Below are 19,291 nucleotides of genomic sequence, written 5' to 3'. Positions count from 1 at the left end.
TTGCGTTAGTTCCTTTATTATTGAAGAGATGTAAATTCTTATTTATTTTTCCATTTTCTGGCTGTTTTTCACTCAGTTTTTGGGCTGTTTTACCAACACCTGCCCCAGGTGGGAGATTTTGCCCTCAGCTGGACAATTTTGGCCTCAGGGGTAGAATTTCTGCCCTCAGTTGGACGATTTTGGCCTCAGGGGGAACTTTATTGCCCTCAGGTGGAGAATTTTGGCCTCAGCTGGACAATTTTAGCCTCAGGGGGAGAATTTCTGCCCTCAAACGGACGATTTTGGCCTGAGGTGTGAGATTTCGGCCCCGAGCATCCCTCAGCTGTGAGGGCTGACCGCTGCTCACGGCCCGCCCGGCCCTGAGGGGCTCTCGGGCCGCTCACAGCCAGCGCGGGACACCGGCCCGGTAGCAGCGCCGGCCGTTCTCTCGCCGCTCCCCAAGCGCTCAGCGCCTCAGAGCGGCCTCGGCCCCGCAGCAGCGGCGGATCCATGAGGCGAAGAACCGCGAGGGGCGGGCGGGGGTCGCGACCCAGCGGCGCCATTTTCCCGCCCTTCCCCTTCCCTCCCTCAGCCGCCTCAGGGTACGGCCCCGTGACGTCACCGCGCGCAGGCGGAAGTGACGTCAGCGGTATCCCTCCGCCGGCCAGGTCCCCTTTTTGTGTGTGTGGTGTGTGTGTTGTGTGTGTGGTGCGGCTGCGGGCGCCGCGCGCCTGTATCAGCCCGCCGGGCCCGACGACCTTTTTTTTCTTATCCCCCCCCTTTTCCGTGAGGGGTGAAGTAGAGGAGGGGGGGGGAAAAAACCCACACGCACGCCAAGCACGGAGCCGCCCCCTGGCAGAACGTACAGAGGGCGAGCAGAGCCAGGGATAATTCCTTCTTCTTCTTCATTACTATCTTCATCCTCCTTCTCCTCCTCAGCATCCCGCCAAGTGTGAGGGGGAGGGCTCATGCCACCTGCCCCCGTGCCCTGCGGGTCGCCTCGCCCGGAGAGCGGCGGAGCCCCGTAGGAGCGAGCGGCGGCAGCGCTGTGGAAGGTGAGGCGGGGGGCGCGGGGAAGGGGGGGGAATGAAGGCGGCGAGGCCCCCCGGGGGTGGCAGCGGCGGCGGTAGGAGATGGACATGGTGGGGGGGGATCGGTGATGGTGGAACCGGCTCGAACCGCCCGGGAATGGGGGAGAAGGAGGGAATGAAGGAGGGGGGGGCGGCAGGGCCGGAGCGCGCCGTACACAAAGCGGTGGCGGGAGGAGGAGGAGGCGAAGAGCAGGAGGAGGAGAAGGAGGAGGGAGGGCTCGGGGTGCCGAGGAGGGGCCGGGGAGGAGCCGCGGCGGCTCCGGCGGCCGCTCCCGCCGGGCCCGGGCGGGCGCTGAGGGACGCGGAGGGATCCGCGCGCAGCCCTCACGGCCCGGGGGGCGCGGTGAAGCGGCCGCCCTTAGGGGAGGGGGGCGGTGGTGATGCGGCCCCACCGCCGCTCCCTCCGCGCACCCCCTCCCGCCATACCGGGGGTCCCCTCACGGTTCTCTCACGGTCGCCCCCCGGTCGCCACCGCCGGGGTGAGGAAGGGGCGGTCGTGTCCGTCCTTTCCCCCGTCTCCCGGTGCTGCCGCCCCCTCCTCTCTTTGGCGGCGCTTCTTCGCTGGTGGGCGGCCATGTTGGGCACAGGGATTATTTTTCCCTCTCTTTCTTAGCCGTCACAATACGCTGAGGGTGTGCGGGGGGGCTTTTCCCGGAGTTCTCGGGAGAAGCGGCCTTTTCCCGGTTTTTAGGAGAGGCTGAGGAAAAGGGGAGGGTCTGGGATCAGCGGTTTGCAGGGTGAGACCACCCCCCCCATCATCCTTGGCCCTGCTGGTGCTTCACCTTCGCTGAGTGAGTGCCCCTGTCCAGCGCCGTGAGGGGAGGGAGCCCCTCGGCCGCAGGGATTGGGATCCCAGTCTCCTTCCTCGGGGATTTGGGATTGGGATCCCCGTCTCCTTCCTCGGGGATTTGGGATTGGGATCCCAGTCTCCTTCCTCGGGGATTTGGGATTGGGATCCCAGTCTCCTTCCTCGGGGATTTGGGATTGGGATCCCAGTCTCCTTCCTTGGGATTTTGGGATTGGGATCCCAGTCTCCTTCCTCGGGATTTTGGGATTGGCATCCCAGTCTCCTTCCTCGGGGATTTGGGATTGGTGTCCCAGCCTTTTCCTGAGAGATCCAGGAGTGCCATCCCAGCATTCTTCCTCAGGGATCTCACCTATTTCTTCAGGGATTTGGGATTTCCATCCCATCCCTTTCCTCAGGGATTTGGGGTGGGTTTTCCATCCTTCTCCTCAGGGATTTGGGATCACCATCCCACCCCTCTTCCCAGTTTTTCCTGTCACTCTCAGCAGCAGCTCCATCCCCTCATCCCTCCCGGATCCAAGCAGGAAAAAATGGGAAAGCTCCTCATTTTCTCCCCTGCCCAAGCCGGGATCCCAAAACTCCTGGGAGAGGCTCAGGAATTCCCTCCCTCCAGCAGGATTTGGGATTCCATCCCCAAAACCCTCCCGAGGCTGCTTCTCTGAAAATTCCCAGATCTTGAGGTTTTGCTGCTGGAATTCCCTGGGGCTCGGATGTGCCAGGGAGCTGGGGAGGGATGGGATCCTGCTTCCCAAAAACCCGATTTTATTTGGATTCACTGGATTTTATTCGGATTCACCTGATCCCAGCATGGGCAGAGGATGGGAGGGATCCCACCAGAAAAATTCCCAAAGGTGCTGGAAAAAATAATAATAATAAAAAAAAATTAAACATCAAAATAAAGGATTTTAGAGGCTTTTAATGATTAACTAGCAGAAATTAAATCTGATAAATTAACGAGATGAGGTTTTTCCTGTTTTTGTTTTTTTTTTTTTATGGGTGGGAAGGTGAAGGGTCAAGTCCCAAAGGAAATTTGCATTTTGTTTCACAAATTCCTCAAAATTCCCAGAATTTTCCCAATTCCTGGGTGTTTTAGGGCTGCCAATTAGTAATTATTATTAACATCTAATTTGGGTGTGTTATCCACTTCAAAGCCAAGGAAAACCAACCATTCCTGATATTTTTGGGATTATTTCTCCAGCTTCTCAAGGCCTGGAGATGAGGAATTTTTTGGGAAGAGGCAGGAGAGCATTGCAAGGTTCTGCCTGTGGGATGGGAGACAACAAAATCCCATTTTTTTCCCCCATTCCAGGAAAATTTTCCACTATTCCCCCCATCCCAGGCTGAAGCAATGGAGAGAATTCCCAGATTGGGAAGCTCTTGGTTAATTTTTATTTTTATCCCTGCAAATTTTTCCTTTGATCCCAAAATTCTTGGAATTCTCCTCCCAGCGCTTTTATTTTTATTGTATTCAAATTTTAATAAAAAGCCCCCTGAACTGAAGCTCCTGCTGCCTATTCTAAACTGGGAATTTCGGGATAACCAAAAATCCTTTGGCATTTTTTTAAATCTTAAATTTTTTTGATTTAAAATTTTTAAAACCATGAAATAACATGGGAATGTTGTAACATGAATGAAATTCCTATGTTATTTCCTATGAAATAACATAGGAATTCCCTAATGGGAGAGGAAGGAAAAAATTGCAATTTTTTGTGAAATCCAAGAATTTTCCACAAATTTCCCTGGAAAAAAACCCCAGAAATAATCTGAAAATTTCTAGCTCCCTTTGTTTTCCCTTGGAATTTTGGGATCTAAAACCAACCCAGACCCATTATTCCCATTCCTTCCTTTGGAAAAAAAATCCCTGTGAGTTTTTTAGTGCCAAATTCCCTTTTTTCCCCCATTTTTCCAGGATGGCAGACACGGACCTTTTCATGGAATGCGAGGAGGAGGAGCTGGAGCCATGGCAGAAAATCAGCGACGTCATCGAGGACTCCGTGGTGGAGGATTACAATTCCATGGAAAAAAATCCCACAGGTCATTTCCCCCTTTTCCCACTTCATTTTCCCCAATTTTCCCCCTTTTCCAACTTCATTGTCTCTTTTTTTCCCCGATGTTTCCCATTTTTCTCAGTGACTTTTTCATATTTCCCACTGACTTTCCCCACTTACATTTCCCCTTTCCCCACAGATTTTTTTCCCCCCATATTCCCATGAATTTTCTCATGGATTATCCCTCTCTTCCCACTTAATTTTGTCCCTTTTTCCTCCACTTATTTTCGCATGGATTTTCCCCCTGTATTCCCCTGGATTTTCTCCCTTTTCCCACTGAGTTTTCCTCCCTTTCCCCCCGTCTCTCCCCCCCTATCCCCCTGCCTTTTCCCCCTTTCCCCCCTGGCTTTCCCCCCATATTCCCCTGTGTTTTTCCCCCTTTCCCCCCGTCTCTCCCCCCATGTTCCCCTGCATTTTCCCCCCGGCTCTCCCCCCATATTCCCCTGTGTTTCCCCCCCATATTCCCCTGCGTTTTCCCCTCCTATTCCCCTTCCTTTTCCCCATTTCCCCCTGGCTCTCCCCCCATATTCCCCTGTGTTTCCCCCCATATTCCCCTGCCCTTTCCCCGTTTCCCCCCGTCTCTCCCCCCATATTCCCCTGCCCTTTCCCCGTTTCCCCCTGGCTCTCCCCCCATATCCCCCTGCCCTTTCCCCCCGTCTCTCCCCCCATATTCCCCTGCCCTTTCCCCGTTTCCCCCCGTCTCTCCCCCCATATTCCCCTGCCATTTCCCCCCGCCTTTCCCCCTGCCTTTCCCCCTTTCCCCCCGTCTCTCCCCCCATATTCCCCTGCCTTTTCCCCCCCTTTCCCCCTGCCCTTTCCCCGTTTCCCCCATCTCTCCCCCCCCTTTCCCCCTGCCTTTCCCCGTTTCCCCATGGCTGTGGGCTCTTTTCCAGGCGGGAATGCTGCCGTCCAGCCGGGCGGGCAGTCGCTGCTGCTGGCGCAGAGCCCCGCGCCCGGCCTGGGGGCCGTGGTGACGCAGCCGCTGCTGCGGCCGGTGCAGCTGATGCAGAACGCCAACCACGGCACCAACCCGCCCGCGGGCACCCAGCCCATCTTCATCACCACCCAGGTCAGCTCCTGGCCCACCGCTGCCCGGGGAATCCCGGGAAAACCCTGCTTTCCTGGGAAAAATTCCCATTCCTCGCTCCGGTTTGGGTGCTGCTTTTCCTGTCACGCCAAAGTCCCCCGGGCTGTGGGATGGGGGTTGGAGCCCTTTGAGTGTTTGGCTCAACAAAACTTCAAACCCTCCAGAGGTTTTGTTTTCCTTGAACCCCAATCCTGAACCCCAAATTCCAGTCCTGGTCCTAATCCTAAATCCCAACCCAAATCCTAAACCCAGTTCTAAATCCCAATCCTAAGCCCCAAAACCCAACTCTTATCCTGGGTGATTTTCAGGTTTGTCTGGGATATTTTTTGGGGTTGGAATTCCCTCAGGAATGGCCCGAGGGTGACGGATCTGTTGGATTGCAGCGGTTATTTTCTGGGTTGGTGTTGGGATGGTTTTTGGGTTGGTGTTGGGATGGTTTTTGGGTTGGTGTTGGGATGGTTTTTGGGTTGGTGTTGGGATGGTTTTGGGTTGGTTTGGGACAGTTCTGGGGCTGATGCATCCCTTGGGTTCCAGGGGTTCCCGGTGCAGAACGTCCGGCCTGTGCAGAGCCCCATGAACCAGGTGGGCATCGTGCTCAATGTCCAGCAGGGCCAGACCGTCCGGCCAATCACCCTCGTGCCAGGTAATTAATGCATTAATCAAATGAGAACCATCCAGTAACAGCTGGTAATGGGAATAATGCTAATAATGATGATGGTGATGAGGTGTGACCAGTGCAGAGCCCTGTGAGCCTATCCCCCTTGTGCCAGGTAATAATAATAATAATAATAATAATAATAATAATAATAATAATAGCATTAATAATCGTTTATAATAATAACAATAGTAATAACAATGACAAGGGGCCAGTGTAGAACCCCATGGGCCAGGTGGGCCCCATCACCCTTGTGCCAGGTTATCATCATTAATAATATTAATGATAATTATCATTAATAAGAATAAAAGCTGTAAATCCCAAATAAAGTTGTAAATCCCATATTTCCTGGGATTGGGGTTGGATCACGGCTCTCTGTTAGTCTTTGAAGCCCCAGGTACCCAGTTTGTTAACCCAGCAGTTGGGATTGACGGATTCCAGATACAGATTCCTAACTTGGGGTTACTCGCACCTGGATTAAAGCTGTAAATCCCAAATTTCTCTTTTTGGGACTGGGGTTGGATCATGGCTCTCTGTTTGTCTTTGAAGCCCCAGGTACCCAGTTTGTTAAACCAGCAGTTGGCGTTCCCCAGGTGTTCTCGCCGGTGGCGCAGGTGCGGCCGGGCAGCGCCGGGCCCGGCCGGCCGGCCACCAACGCCTTCGCCACGGTCATCCCGGCCACGCTGACCCTGCGCAGCACCGTGCCCCAGGCCCAGGCGCCCCAGCAGAGTGAGTCACCAGTTCTGAGCCGGGCCCAGATTCCTGACCAAATCCCAAATTCCTGAGCCGAGCCCAAATTCCCGACCAAATCCCAAATTCCTGATCCTTGTTCCAGTTCCTGAGCCGAGCCCAAATTCCCGACCAAATCCCAAATTCCTGATCCTTGCTCCAGTTCCTGAGCCGAGCCCAAATTCCTGACCAAATCCCAAATTCCTGAGCCTGGCCCGAGTTCCTGAGCCGAGCCCAAATTCCCGACCAAATCCCAAATTCCTGATCCTTGCTCCAGTTCCTGAGCCGAGCCCAAATTCCCGATCTGGGCCCGAGTTCCTGATCATATCCCAAATTCCCAGTCCCAACTAGAGTTCCAGATCCTGGCCCAAATTCCTGATCATGTCCCAGATTCCGGATCCTGGCCCGAGTTCCTGATCCTATCCCAAATTCTCGATCCTAGCCCAAATTCCTGCGTGAATTCTCATGGAAAAATCCATGGGAGCCAGGGGGTGGTGTTGGGAGCTGGGTCTGAGTTTGCTTTTGGCTCAGAGTTTATTCACATGTTAGGAAATGAGGAGAATCTGGGGCAGTTTGGGTAAAAAAGTGGTTCAGTTTGGGAGTTCCTGGCTGGGATTTCACTGGAGTTTTGTCCAAACCATCCCTGGGGGAGACTCAAGGTAGAAGATCCAGGCCAAGTGGCAGGGGTAGAATTCCAGGCCGGAATTTTGCTGGAATTTTGTCTGAACCATTTCTGGTGAAGCCCCAGGGAGGGAACCGGAGGAGGTGGCTGAGTGGGAACCCCACGGATCGCTCTCCCCCTGCAGTGAGCATCGCCAGCTTCGTGACCGTGAAGCGCCCGGGCGTGCCCGGCGACGGCGGCAGCGGCGGCCCCGAGGTGGCCAAGCTGGTGAACACGCTGGGCACGGTGCCCTCGCTGGCGCACGGCCCCGCCGCGCTGGCCGTGCCCAACAGCAGCCCCGGCAGCGCCCAGCGCGGCCCCGCCGGCGAGGCCTCGGCCTCGGCCGCGCCCCGCAAAGGTAAAAATCCCCTAAAGCAGGGGAGTTCCACCCTGCTGGGGGGCAGGACTGGGGTTCGAGGGGTGCCTCTGGTTCCTGGGAGGCAGGAGTTGGTTTAAGGTGCTTTTTGGGGTAAAGGGTAGAAAAGAGAAAAACGGGGGTTTGGGGAGGCTTTGTGGGATAAAGGGTGGTGGGAAAGGGAAAAATAAGGAGTTTTGGGAGGCTTTGTGGGACAAAGGGTGGGAAAATTGGGGATTTTTTTGGGGTTATGAGTGTCTGGGGCAGGGGAGAAGTGGAAATGGTGGCACTGGGAGCTGATCCGTGTCTGTCCCGCTGCAGGCAGCTCCTCTCCCATTCCCAGCCTGGATTTCCAGGATGGGGGGCGCAAGGTCTGTCCCAAGTGCGACTCGCAGTTCCGCGTCACCGAGGCGCTGCGGGGCCACATGTGTGTAAGTGGTCATCCCAGGACTGGGGAGCTCTAGGCCTGGCTTAACGAGCGGGGATTCATTCTAGGCCTGGCTTAACGAGCGGGGATTCATTCTAGGCCCGGCTTAACGAGTGGGGATTCATTCTAGACCCGGCTTCATGAGTGGGGATTCATTCTAGACCCAGTTTAACAAGTGGCATTCATTCTAGACCCAGTTTAACAAGTGGCATTCATTCTAGACCCAGTTTTAACAAGTGGGGATTCATTCTAGACCCAGTTCAATGTCTCCATGTTCATTGTCCCAGCCCCAGCTCACTGTCTCTCATTAATTACCCCAGCCCCAATTAGCGAGCAGCCGTTAATTACCCTGTTTCCACAGTACTGCTGCCCGGAGCTGGTGGAATTCCTGAAGAAACGCAAATCCCTGGATTCCGAGCCCGCCCCGCCCTCGGCCAAGGCCCCCTCCCCCGCCCAGGGCGCGGCCCCGGCCCCGCCCCCGACCCCGCCCAAGGCTGCCCCTGAGCCAGGTGAGGGCGGGGCCGACCCCGCCCAGGCCAAGCTGATCATGCTGGTGGATGAGTTCTACTACGGGCGGGACGGGGGCAAGGGGGCGGCTGTGCCACCCTGCCCCAGGGTGCCCACGTCCTTCCGCTGCCCCCACTGCACCAAGCGCCTCAAGAACAACATCCGGTGAGCTGTTATCTGCTAATGATCCACTAATTATCCATTAACTATCTGGGAATAACCCAGGAATAAACTGGGATTGTGGGAGTTGTGTGGGAATGGGCTGGGATCGTGGGAATGACAGGCAGTCGGGGCATGGGCACCGCAGCCTCAGTGAGGAATTATCCAGGAATTTGCCAGGAATAATCCATGAACAGCCCAAACCCAGCTGGGAGCGATGCACAGAGTGCGTTTTCCCAGGACGGGGAACGGGAATCTCCGGGAATTCTGTCCCTGCAGGTTCATGAACCACATGAAGCACCACGTGGAGCTGGACCAGCAGAACGGGGAGGTGGACGTGCACACCATCTGCCAGCACTGCTACCGCCACTTCAGCACGCCCTTCCAGCTGCAGTGCCACCTGGAGAACGTGCACAGCCCCTACGAGTCCAGCAGTCAGTGCTTTCCTGCTTTTCCTTGGGGCTCACCTGGGAATTTCCTCTGGGCTTCATCGGGGTTTTGGACAGGCAAAATTGTCCCTCCTCCCTCACGCCTTGCTTGAGGTCACCACAAAATCCACCCGAAATTCCAGCCAAGTTTCACTTCTCCAGCCCCAGTTCCACCTGGAGAGCGTGCACAGCTCTTAAAAATCCACTAGGCCGTGCTTTTCCGGGAATTTTTTATCCCTAAATTGGGATTTTCCTCCTGGATTTAGTGAGAATTTATGGAAGGAAAGTTGTCGCTCCTCCCTCGGCCGTTGCTCAAGGTCACCACAAAATCCACTCCAAATCCCAGCCAAGTTTCATTTCTCCAGCCCCAGTTCCACCTTCTCCCATTTCCCTCTTCTCTCTTTTTTTTTTCCTGCTTTTTCCCATTTCCCCCTTTTTCCCTTTTCCCCTTTTCCTGCTTTTCTCTCTTCTTTTCCCTCTTTTTCCCCTTCTCCCTTCCCCCCACAGCTCCAACTCCCACATTTTTCCCAACTTTTGCCCGTTTTCCCCTGTTCTTTGGTGCAGCCAAGTGCAAGATCTGTGAGTGGGCGTTTGAGAGCGAGCCGCTCTTCCTGCAGCACATGAAGGACACCCACAAACCCGGGGAGATGCCCTACGTCTGCCAGGTATGGAAAACTCCCGGAATTCCCGCCTGGAATTCCCAGTTCCCACCCCAAAAATCCTGGAGTTATTCCCTGTGTGTGCCAGGTATGAAAAAAGATGGAATTTTCCCCTGTTAATTGGGATTTTCCCACACCCTGCTGCTGAAATGCCCCAGATCCCGGGATTTTTTCCCCATTTTCCCCCATCCTGTTCAAGCACCCCGGCTCCCTGGATTTCCCGCCCCCATCCCGGTTTTCCCGGTTTGTTTTCCCGGGTTTTGCAGGTGTGCCAGTACCGCTCGTCGCTGTACTCGGAGGTGGACAGCCACTTCCGGCTGATCCACGAGGACACGCGGCACCTGCTCTGCCCCTACTGCCTCAAGGTGTTCAAGAACGGCAACGCCTTCCAGCAGCACTTCATGAGGCACCAGGTGAGTGGGAATTCCTGGGAACAGCGGGATTTGGGGAGGGAATTGGGGAAAAAATGGGATTTGGGAATTGCCTCAAGGTGTTCAAGAACGGCAACGCCTTCCAGCAGCACTTCATGAGGCACCAGGTGGGCTGGAATTCCCGGGAACAATGGGAATTGGGGAGTTTGGGAAAAATGGGATTTGGGAATTGCCTCAAGGTGTTCAAGAACGGCAACGCCTTCCAGCAGCACTTCATGAGGCACCAGGTGAGCAGGGATTCCCGGGAACAGCGAGATTTGGGGAGGGAATTGGGGAAAAAATGGCATTTGGGAATTGCCTCAGGGTGCTCAAGAACAGCAGCGCCTTCCAGCAGCACTTCATGAGGCACCAGGTGGGCTGGAATTCCTGGGAACGGCGGGATTTGGGGAGGGAATTGGGGAAAAATGGGATTTGGGAATTGCCTCAAGGTGCTCAAGAACGGCAACGCCTTCCAGCAGCACTTCATGAGGCACCAGGTGAGTGGGGATTCCTGGGAACAATGGGAATTGGGGAGTTTGGGAAAAATGGGATTTGGGAATTGCCTCAAGGTGCTCAAGAACGGCAACGCCTTCCAGCAGCACTTCATGAGGCACCAGGTGGGCTGGAATTCCTGGGAACAACGGGAATTCCTGGGAACAACGGGAATTCCCGGGAATGCTGAACATTAACGGAGTTTGGGTGGGAATTGGGAGAAAATGGGATTTGGGAATTGCCTCAAGGTGTTCAAGAACGGCAACGCCTTCCAGCAGCACTTCATGAGGCACCAGGTGGGCTGGAATTCCTGGGAACAATGGGAATTGGGGAGTTTGGGAAAAAATGGGATTTGGGAATTGCCTCAAGGTGTTCAAGAACGGCAGCGCCTTCCAGCAGCACTTCATGAGGCACCAGGTGGGCTGGGATTCCTGGGAACAATGGGAATTGGGGAGGGAATTGGGAAAAAATGGGATTTGGGAATTGCCTCAAGGTGTTCAAGAACGGCAGCACCTTCCAGCAGCACTTCATGAGGCACCAGGTGGGCTGGAATTCCTGGGAACGGCGGGATTTGGGGAGGGAATTGGGGAAAAAATGGGATTTGGGAATTGCCTCAAGGTGTTCAAGAACGGCAACGCCTTCCAGCAGCACTTCATGAGGCACCAGGTGAGCGGGGATTCCCAGGAACAATGGGAATTGGGGAGTTTGGGTGGGAAAAATGGGATTTGGGAATTGCCTCAAGGTGTTCAAGAACAGCAGCGCCTTCCAGCAGCACTTCATGAGGCACCAGGTGAGCCCCAGTTCCAGGGAACTCCTTGGGAAAAGTGCCTACTTAATAACTAATACCTACTTAATAATTAATAAATAATTAATACCTACTTAATAATTATTAACAAATTAATAATATAACAAAAAAAATTATTTCCAGAAGGAGAGCACGTACCACTGCAACAAGTGCCGCCTGCAGTTCTAATACCCGTTCAATACTCAATAAACAATTGATAGCTACTTAATAACTATTAAATAATTAATAAATAAAAACTAAATAATAATTAATACTAATTACTGCTCTTTCCCATAAGAGCGTGTACCACTGCAACCAGTGCAGTTTTCAGTCCTAATATCCATTCAGTACTCAATATATGATACCTATTTAACGACAGGTATTAACTAATGAACAATAATGCCTAGCGGACCAATTAATGATTAATTAATGCTGATGGTTTTTTCCAGAAGAAGAGCGTGTACCACTGCAACAAGTGCCGCCTGCAGTTCCTGTTCGCCAAGGACAAGATTGAGCACAAGCTGCAGCACCACAAAACCTTCCGCAAGCCCAAGCAGCTCGAGGGGCTCAAACCCGGCACCAAGGCACGCCCTGACCAGGAGAATTCCCGGAAAAATTCCTGGAAAAATTCCCGGAAAAATTCCTGGAGAATTCCTGGAAAAATTCCTGGAAAAATTCCTGGAAAAATTCCTGGAAAATTCCCGGAAAAATTCCCGGAAAAATTACTGGAAAATTCCCGGAAAAATTCCCGGAAAAATTCCTGGAAAAATTCCCGGAAAAATTCCTGGAAAAATTCCTGGAAAAATTCCCGGAAAAATTACTGGAATTCCTGGAAAAATTCCCAGAAAAATTCCCGGAAAAATTCCTGGAATTCCCGGAAAAATTACTGGGAAAATGCCCAGAAAAATTAATGGAAAAATTCCTGAAAAAAATTCACAGAAAAATTCCCGTAATTCACAGAAAAATTCCTGGAAAAATTCCCTGGAAAAATCCCTGTGGCTTTTGTTGGCTGGGGGTGGTGGGGATGGGGAAAGGGGTGGGATTAAGGGGGGGATTTGGGGAGGGGTTTATGGGATTGAGTGGATTTCTTACGGAGTTTGGTGTGTGGTGGGATTCATTGGGAATTTATTGGGATTCCTTGGGAATGTAATGAGATTCATTGAATTTTGTGGAATTAATTGGGAATTTAATGGCATTAATTAGGAACTTGCTGGGGTTCACGGGGTATTTCCTATGATTAATTGGATATTTCCTGGAGTTAATTGATTTTTTTATGGGGCTGGTTGGGTGTTCCATGGCATTGACTGGGCATCCGTCCCAGGCCCAGATTCCCTGTGGAAGATCCGGATTTCCCTGATTTTTGGTGCTCCCGCAGGTGACGATCCGCGCGTCCCGGGGCCAGCCCCGCTCGCTGCCGCTGGAGCCGCCCCACGGGATGGGCCCGGAGCCGGCGCCCCTGGGAGCCTCGTCCGACCCCCAGCCCCTGTTCCTGTGCCACCGCAACGCCCCCCGCCGGGCCGGCAAAAAAACGTCAGCGCTTTTCCGGGGAAAAACGGGGATTTGGGGGAAAAACGGGAAATTGGGATTCTCTAGCCACCATGGGATCCTCAGGAGAGCCAGCCAAGGATAAAGTCAGTGCTTTTCCTGGAAAAAATAGGAATTTTGGGGAAACTCGAGGGAAAACCAGGGGAAATACAGGAATCTGGGGAAAGAGTGGGGATTTCGGGGTTCCCCAGCCAGTGAAGCATCCCCGAGAGAGCTGGCAGGAAAACATCAGTGATTTTCTGGGAAAATAGGGGAAATTTCAGGAGAAAATTGTGTCATTCTGGGAAAAAACCAGGATTTCTGAGGTTGGTGTGGAAAGGTGCAGCTGGAATTCTGTCCCGGAATATTGACACTATTGATAATTTAAAATCAGTTCATTAACATTGATTGGTTTTAAATAATCATTCATTTGTAGCAAACGCCCATCCTAACTCCTCCCATGCCCTCTCCCGCCCACCGAGGCCCTCCCAAAGTGCTGCTTTTGATGGATTTTGCCGTGTTTTGCCCCAGGAGCGGCCTGGGCCGGCAGACGTGCCTGGAGTGCAGCTTCGAGATCCCCGACTTCCCCAACCACTTCCCCACCTACGTGCACTGCTCGCTGTGCCGCTACAGCACCTGCTGCTCCCGCGCCTACGCCAACCACATGATCAAGTACGGGGGTTTGGGGCAAAATGGGCAAAAACGGGGGAGAAACGGGGGGAAATGGGGGGAAAATGGGCAAAAATGGGGGGAAATGGGCCGAAACGGGGGAGAAACGGGGCAAAATGGGGCAAAACCAGAGGAATTCCTGCTGCTCCCACGCCTACGCCAACCACATGATCAAGTACGGGGTTTTGGGGGGAAACGGGGGGAAAATGGGGAAAAATGGGTGAAAAATGGGGCAAAACCAGAGGAATTCCTGCTGCTCCCGCGCCTACGCCAACCACATGATCAAGTACGGGGTTTGGGGGGAAATGGGGGGAAAATGGGGAAAAATGGGGGGAAATGGGCAAAAACGGGGGGGAAATGGGCAAAAATGGGGCAAAACCAGAGGAATTCCTGCTGCTCCCGCGCCTACGCCAACCACATGATCAAGTACGGGGTTGGGGCAAAATGGGGGGAAAATGGGGCAAAAACGGGGGAGAAACGGGGCAAAACCAGAGGAATTCCTGCTGTTCCCGTGCCTACGCCAACCACATGATCAAGTACGGGGTTTGGGGGGAAATGGGGGGAAAATGGGCAAAAACGGGGGAGAAACGGGGGGGAAATGGGGGGAAACTGGGCAAAAACGGGGGAGAAACGGGGCAAAACGGGGGGGAAATGGGCCAAAACAGGGCAAAACCAGAGGAATTCCTGCTGCTTCCATGCCTACGCCAACCACATGATCAAGGATGGACAAATCTGGGATTTGGGAACAATTTTGGGCTCCTGAGCAGTTTTCCAGTGTTTTATGGGGGATTTTTTATTATTTGTGGGGTGTTTTCTGTGATTTTACAGCCGTTTCTCCAGCTTATCCCTCACTTGCCCACCTCTTTCCCTCTCCAGCAACCACGTTCCCCGGAAAAGCCCCAAATATTTGGCTTTGTTCAAGAACTACACGGCCAGGTATGGAAAAAATTCCCCAAATCCCCATTCCAGGGGAATTCCAGCCCCCGGGAATTCCTGACCTTTTTCACTCTGGGGGAAAATCCAGGGATTTTGGGATTTATGGGTCCCATTCCCACTGGGGGGGAATTTTACATTTTAATTATTAATAATTATTATTTAATCTTCAATTATTGTCAATATTTTAATTATTATTAGTTTAATTACTAGCAAGAAACAATTGATAGTAATGATTTAGTTATCAATGATTTAATTATTAATGAGGGGTTGGACACATTTTTATATCTGATAATAAAGTTTATTTATTTTTCTTCCTCCTCCCATTTTCCTCCCTTTTTCCTTCCCCTCTTTTCCCTTTTTTCCCCTTTGTCCCCCATTTTTCTCTCTTTTTTCCCGTTTCCCAGCGGGGTGAGGCTCTCATGCTCCTCCTGCCTCTTCGTCACCTCTGAGGGCGACTCCATGGCCAAACATTTGGTGTTCAACCCCTCCCACGAGTCCAGCAACATCATTGTCCAAGGTAAAACTGGGAAAAAAACCGGGAAAATGGGAAAAACCTGGAATTCTGGCCAAAATCCAAGAAACCTTCATATTCTGGAGCTTGGGTTGGGAATAAACTGAATTAATTTTACTTTTTTTTAATGGGATGGAAATTCAGAATTCATTCCTGAGGGAGCTTGGTTTGATTCCAGTTTTTCCAGGAATTCCCACAATTCCCAAATTCCTCTAAATAAAATTAAATAGAAGTAAAAACCTAAAACACCTCAAATGAATCAGAATGAAAACTGGGAATACTCTGTTTTATTCCAGGGCCTTCTTGGATATCACATTCCAGGTAAGCCAAAAATTCCTGTTTATCCTCATCCCTCCCAGTCCATGGGATTGCGAATTTTTTCTCATCTTTTTTCCTCCCTTTTCCATCCTTTTTCCCTCCCCTTGTTTTTCCTTTTCCCTCCCTTTTTCCTTCCCCTTTTCCCTCTCCCTTTCCCTCCTTATTCTCCCTTTTTTTCTCTCCTTTTTCCCCCTTTTGTTGCCTGTATTTTTTCCTTGCCCCCCTTTTGTCCTCCTTTCCCCCTTCTTCTTTCTCTCCCTTTTCCCCCCTTTCCCATTTTTTTTCCTTTTTTCTGCCCTCATTTCCCCTTCTTTCCCTTTTTTCTCCTTTTCTCCTTTTTCCCTCCCCTTTCCTCCCCATCCCCGAACACCCCAAATATTTCACTTTTCCCACTCCCCCTTTTTTCCCAATCCCCGAACACCCCAAATATTTCACTTTTCCCACTCCCCCTTTCCTCCCCATGCCCAAACGCCCCAAATATTTCACTTTTCCCACTCCCCCTTTCCTCCCCATCCCCAAACGCCCCAAATATTTCACTTTTCCCACTCCCCCTTTTTTCCCCATCCCTGAACACCCCAAATATTTCACTTTTCCCACTCCTCCTTTTTTCCCAATCCCCGAACACCCCACATATTTCACTTTTCCCACTCCTCCTTTCCTCCCCATCCCCGAACACCCCAAACATTTCACTTTTCCCACTCGCCCTTTTTTCCCAATCCCCGAACACCCCAAATATTTCACTTTTCCCACTCGCCGTGTTTTCCAGGCACCCCCCGGACACGCCTCAGCCCCCTCCCTGCCAAACGCCCTCCCCTCCTCCGCCTCCCAAGCCCCAGACGCCCCAGAAGCCCCAAGCCCCGGCCCCGAACCCTCCGCCGGCCCCGGCCCCGCCGCCGCCCGAGGCCGCCCCCGCGCCGAGCCCGCCGGAGCCCGCGCAGCGCGAGCCCGAGCCCGGCCGCAAGGAGGCGCTGTCGGTGCGGAAGCTGCGCGTGGTGCTGTTCGCGCTGTGCTCCAGCCCCGAGCAGGCGGCGCGGCACTTCCGCAGCCCCCCCCGCCGCATCCGCCGCTGGCTGCGCCGCTGCCGGGCCCTCCAGGACGAGCGCCCCGAGCTGCCCGAGGGCAAATACCTCAGCCTGGAGGCCGAGGAGAAGCTGGCCGAGTGGGTGCTGACCCAGCGCGAGCAGCAGCTGCCCGTCAACGAGGAGACGCTCTTCCAGAAGGCCACCAAGATCGGCAGGGCCCTGGAGGGGGGCTTCCAGATCTCCTACGAGTGGGCCGTGAGGTTCATGCTGCGGCACCACCTCAGCACCCACACGCGCCGCGGCGTCGCCCACCCCCTGCCCAAGGAGATCCAGGGCAACGCCGGGGCCTTCATCGAGTTCGTGCAGCGCCAGATCCACGCGCAGGAGCTGCCCCCGGCCATGATCGCCGCCGTGGACGAGATCTCGCTGTTCCTGGACGCGGAGGTGCTGGGCAGCGACGAGCGCAAGGAGAGCGCGCTGCAGACCGTGGGCAACGGCGAGCCCTGGTGTGAGCTGGTGCTGACCCTGCTGGCCGACGGCGGCGTCCTCCCCGCCCTGGTCATCTCCAGGGGCCGCCCGCCCTGCCCCACCGCCCTGCCCAAATCCATCCTGCTGGAGTCCAAGGAGAGCGGCTGCGGCGACGACGAGATCATGGAGCTGTGGGCGGCCCGGGTGTGGAGGAAGCACACGGAGTGCCGGGGCGGCGCCTCCAAAGGGATGCTGGTGCTGGATTGCCACCGGACGCACCTGTCCGAGGAGGTGCTGGCCGTGCTCAGCGCGGCCGGGGCGCTGCCGGCCGTCATCCCCGCGGGCTGCAGCTCCCGCGCCCAGCCCCTGGACGTGTGCGTCAAGAGGTCCCTGAAAAATTTCCTCCACAAAAAATGGAGAGAGCGGGCGAGAGACCTGGCGGATTCCGACTCCTCCGCGCTGCTCCAGCTGCTGCTGGGGTGGCTGGGAGAAGCCTTGGAAGTGCTCGGGAATTGCCCGGAATTGATCCGGAAATCCTTCCTGGTGGCCAGCGTCCTGCCAGGGCCCGCCGGGGCCTCGGGATCCCCGCGGCGCAACGGCGACGAGCAGGAGGAGCTGATCGCCGCCATGGAGGAGAGGCTGAAAATCGCCAAAACCCGGGAATCCTCCCCGGAATTCCCGGAGAACGACGACCCCGAGGCCGACCCCGAAATCCTGCACCGGCTCTTCGAGGGGGAGAGCGAGGCCGAGTCCTTCTACGGCTTCGAGGAGGCGGACTTGGAGCTGATGGAAATTTGAGAATTCCCAGAAAAAAAAGGAAAAAAAAATGGGATGGATTCATCCCGGAAATTCCTGGGTTTGGAGAGGCCGAGGAGCGCCAGCAGTGGAAGGGGTGTTCCCTGGTTTTGGGCCCGAAAATTGAAGGATATTCCAAGGTTTTGGCCGCAGAAATTGAAGGATATTCCCAGTGTCTGGCCCCCAAAACTTAAAGGATATTCCCTGGTTTTTTGGAGATCCCAACACGTCCCAGAAGTTGAAGGCTATTCCCAATTTTCCGCCCCAAAAATTGAAGGATATCCCCTATTTTTGGCCCCCAAAATTAAAGGAAATCCTTGGTTTTGGCCCCAAAAATGAAAGGATGTTCCCCATTTTCGGAGAGCCAAACCCACCTCAGAAATTAAAGGATATTCCCGTTTTTTAGCCCCAAAAACCCAAGCATATTCCCAAATTTTTGGCCCCAAAACAAAGGACATTCCCAGTTTTTGGAACAAAGAGATGAGATCCCAGTTCCCAGCGGATTTCTGGGATTTTTCCGGATTTGCTGTTTCCGCCGATTTTTTGGGAGGATTTTCGTGACTTTTTTTTCTTTTTTTTTAAATTTAAAAAAAACTGAAAAAAAACAAAAAAACAAACTTGGATTCACTGTGTTGGTATTTCCTTGGAATTCTCTCTCGTGGGTGGATATTTTTTGGGAATTTTCTTTACCTCACTTGTACCATAATTCCTGGTTTTTAGCGGTGGGAATTTGACGTCGTTTGTGCCCGGTTTTCTTTCCAAGAAGACAAAAAGTCCCTGGATTTAACTCCCAAAAAAATGGGGGGAATTTTTTCTTTCTTTTTTCCTTGACTTTTTTTTGGAATTTAACCCAGAAAAATCCCTGTTTCTTACAGAAAATTCCTTCAGATTGGCTGCGAAGATTCCGTTACTTTGGGGTTTTTTTAATGGAAATTGGGAATTTGGGTGGAATTTTGGTGGAACCTTAGGGAGTTTTGAGGGAATTTGGCTTGGGAATTGTGGAGCCACCATCCACGCCAGCAGTTTTTGGGATTGGCGCTGCTTTTCCTGCCCAGGAAAACTCAATTTCCTGCCCCAGGAACTCAAATTTTCCCAATTTCTCCCCAAAACCTTCCCATTGGAGGGGTAGAAAACCCCAAGTTCTCCTTGGATCCCCCCCTTTTGGATTGTTAATTATCAACTTTATTTAAAAAATAACCATCCTGGAAAAACCCCACCTTCCTTAGGGTCGAAAAATCTGGGATTTGTGACTAAAACTGTGACGAAAAACCCGAAAAAAATCCATGAAAAAAAAAAGATTTTGGGTTGATTTTTCACTGCCAGCTCCGATTTTTTACCGGAATTTGCATGTTTTTTGGGAAATTTTTTTGTTTGTTTGTTTTTTTATTTTAAAAATTCTTGGAATTCCCAAATTCCAGAGGCACCTGGCACCTGTTTTTCCATAAGATTTGTGGAGTTTTTTTTTTTTTTGGGTTTTTTCCCGGAAGAAAAACAGGAAAAAAAAATTAAAAAAATATTCAAAATAAATAAAATTTAAAAATAAAAAAAAAAAATATGGATCATCATGGAATTGTACAGGAGTGGAAAATGTGGAATAAAAGCAGGGAAATGGATTTATAAATAAACAGTGTTTTTATTGTGGAAAAAATTCCTTCATTCCCATGGGATTTGGGTGGAAAAATCCTGGATTTAATTAATTGTTTTTTTCTGTGGAGAATTCCTGGGTTCTTTCAAGGAGAAGTTGGGAAAATGCTGCCAGAGGAATTTTGGGA

At 52.6% G+C, this 19,291-nt stretch overlaps 1 protein-coding gene across 2 annotated transcripts; it reads left to right on the top strand.

Annotated features, from left to right (window-relative positions):
- Window positions 1-612: 612 nt before the first annotated feature.
- Window positions 613-19,132, top strand: POGZ (pogo transposable element derived with ZNF domain). Of its 2 annotated transcripts, none has more exons than XM_077191952.1 (18): window positions 613-1,034; window positions 3,785-3,909; window positions 4,817-4,992; window positions 5,545-5,653; window positions 6,215-6,394; window positions 7,201-7,413; window positions 7,732-7,841; window positions 8,199-8,509; window positions 8,783-8,937; window positions 9,496-9,596; window positions 9,857-10,003; window positions 11,729-11,860; window positions 12,652-12,806; window positions 13,332-13,472; window positions 14,346-14,405; window positions 14,810-14,922; window positions 15,213-15,237; window positions 16,001-19,132. In XM_077191952.1, exons 2-18 carry the CDS (start codon window positions 3,786-3,788, stop codon window positions 17,520-17,522), a joined length of 3,774 nt encoding a protein of 1,257 aa, XP_077048067.1. In that variant the 5' UTR covers window positions 613-1,034; window position 3,785; the 3' UTR covers window positions 17,523-19,132. The 2 variants fall into 2 exon arrangements, with proteins under 2 accessions (XP_077048067.1, XP_054509198.2); XM_054653223.2 differs by having other exon boundaries at window positions 614-1,034; window positions 11,726-11,860.
- Window positions 19,133-19,291: the final 159 nt, after the last annotated feature.

Source organism: Agelaius phoeniceus, chromosome 31, assembly GCF_051311805.1.
Source record: "Agelaius phoeniceus isolate bAgePho1 chromosome 31, bAgePho1.hap1, whole genome shotgun sequence".
NCBI classification, from domain to species: domain Eukaryota; kingdom Metazoa; phylum Chordata; class Aves; order Passeriformes; family Icteridae; genus Agelaius; species Agelaius phoeniceus.
The sequence above is the reverse complement of the archived record's forward strand: the minus strand, read 5'-3'. Positions and strand labels throughout refer to the sequence as shown.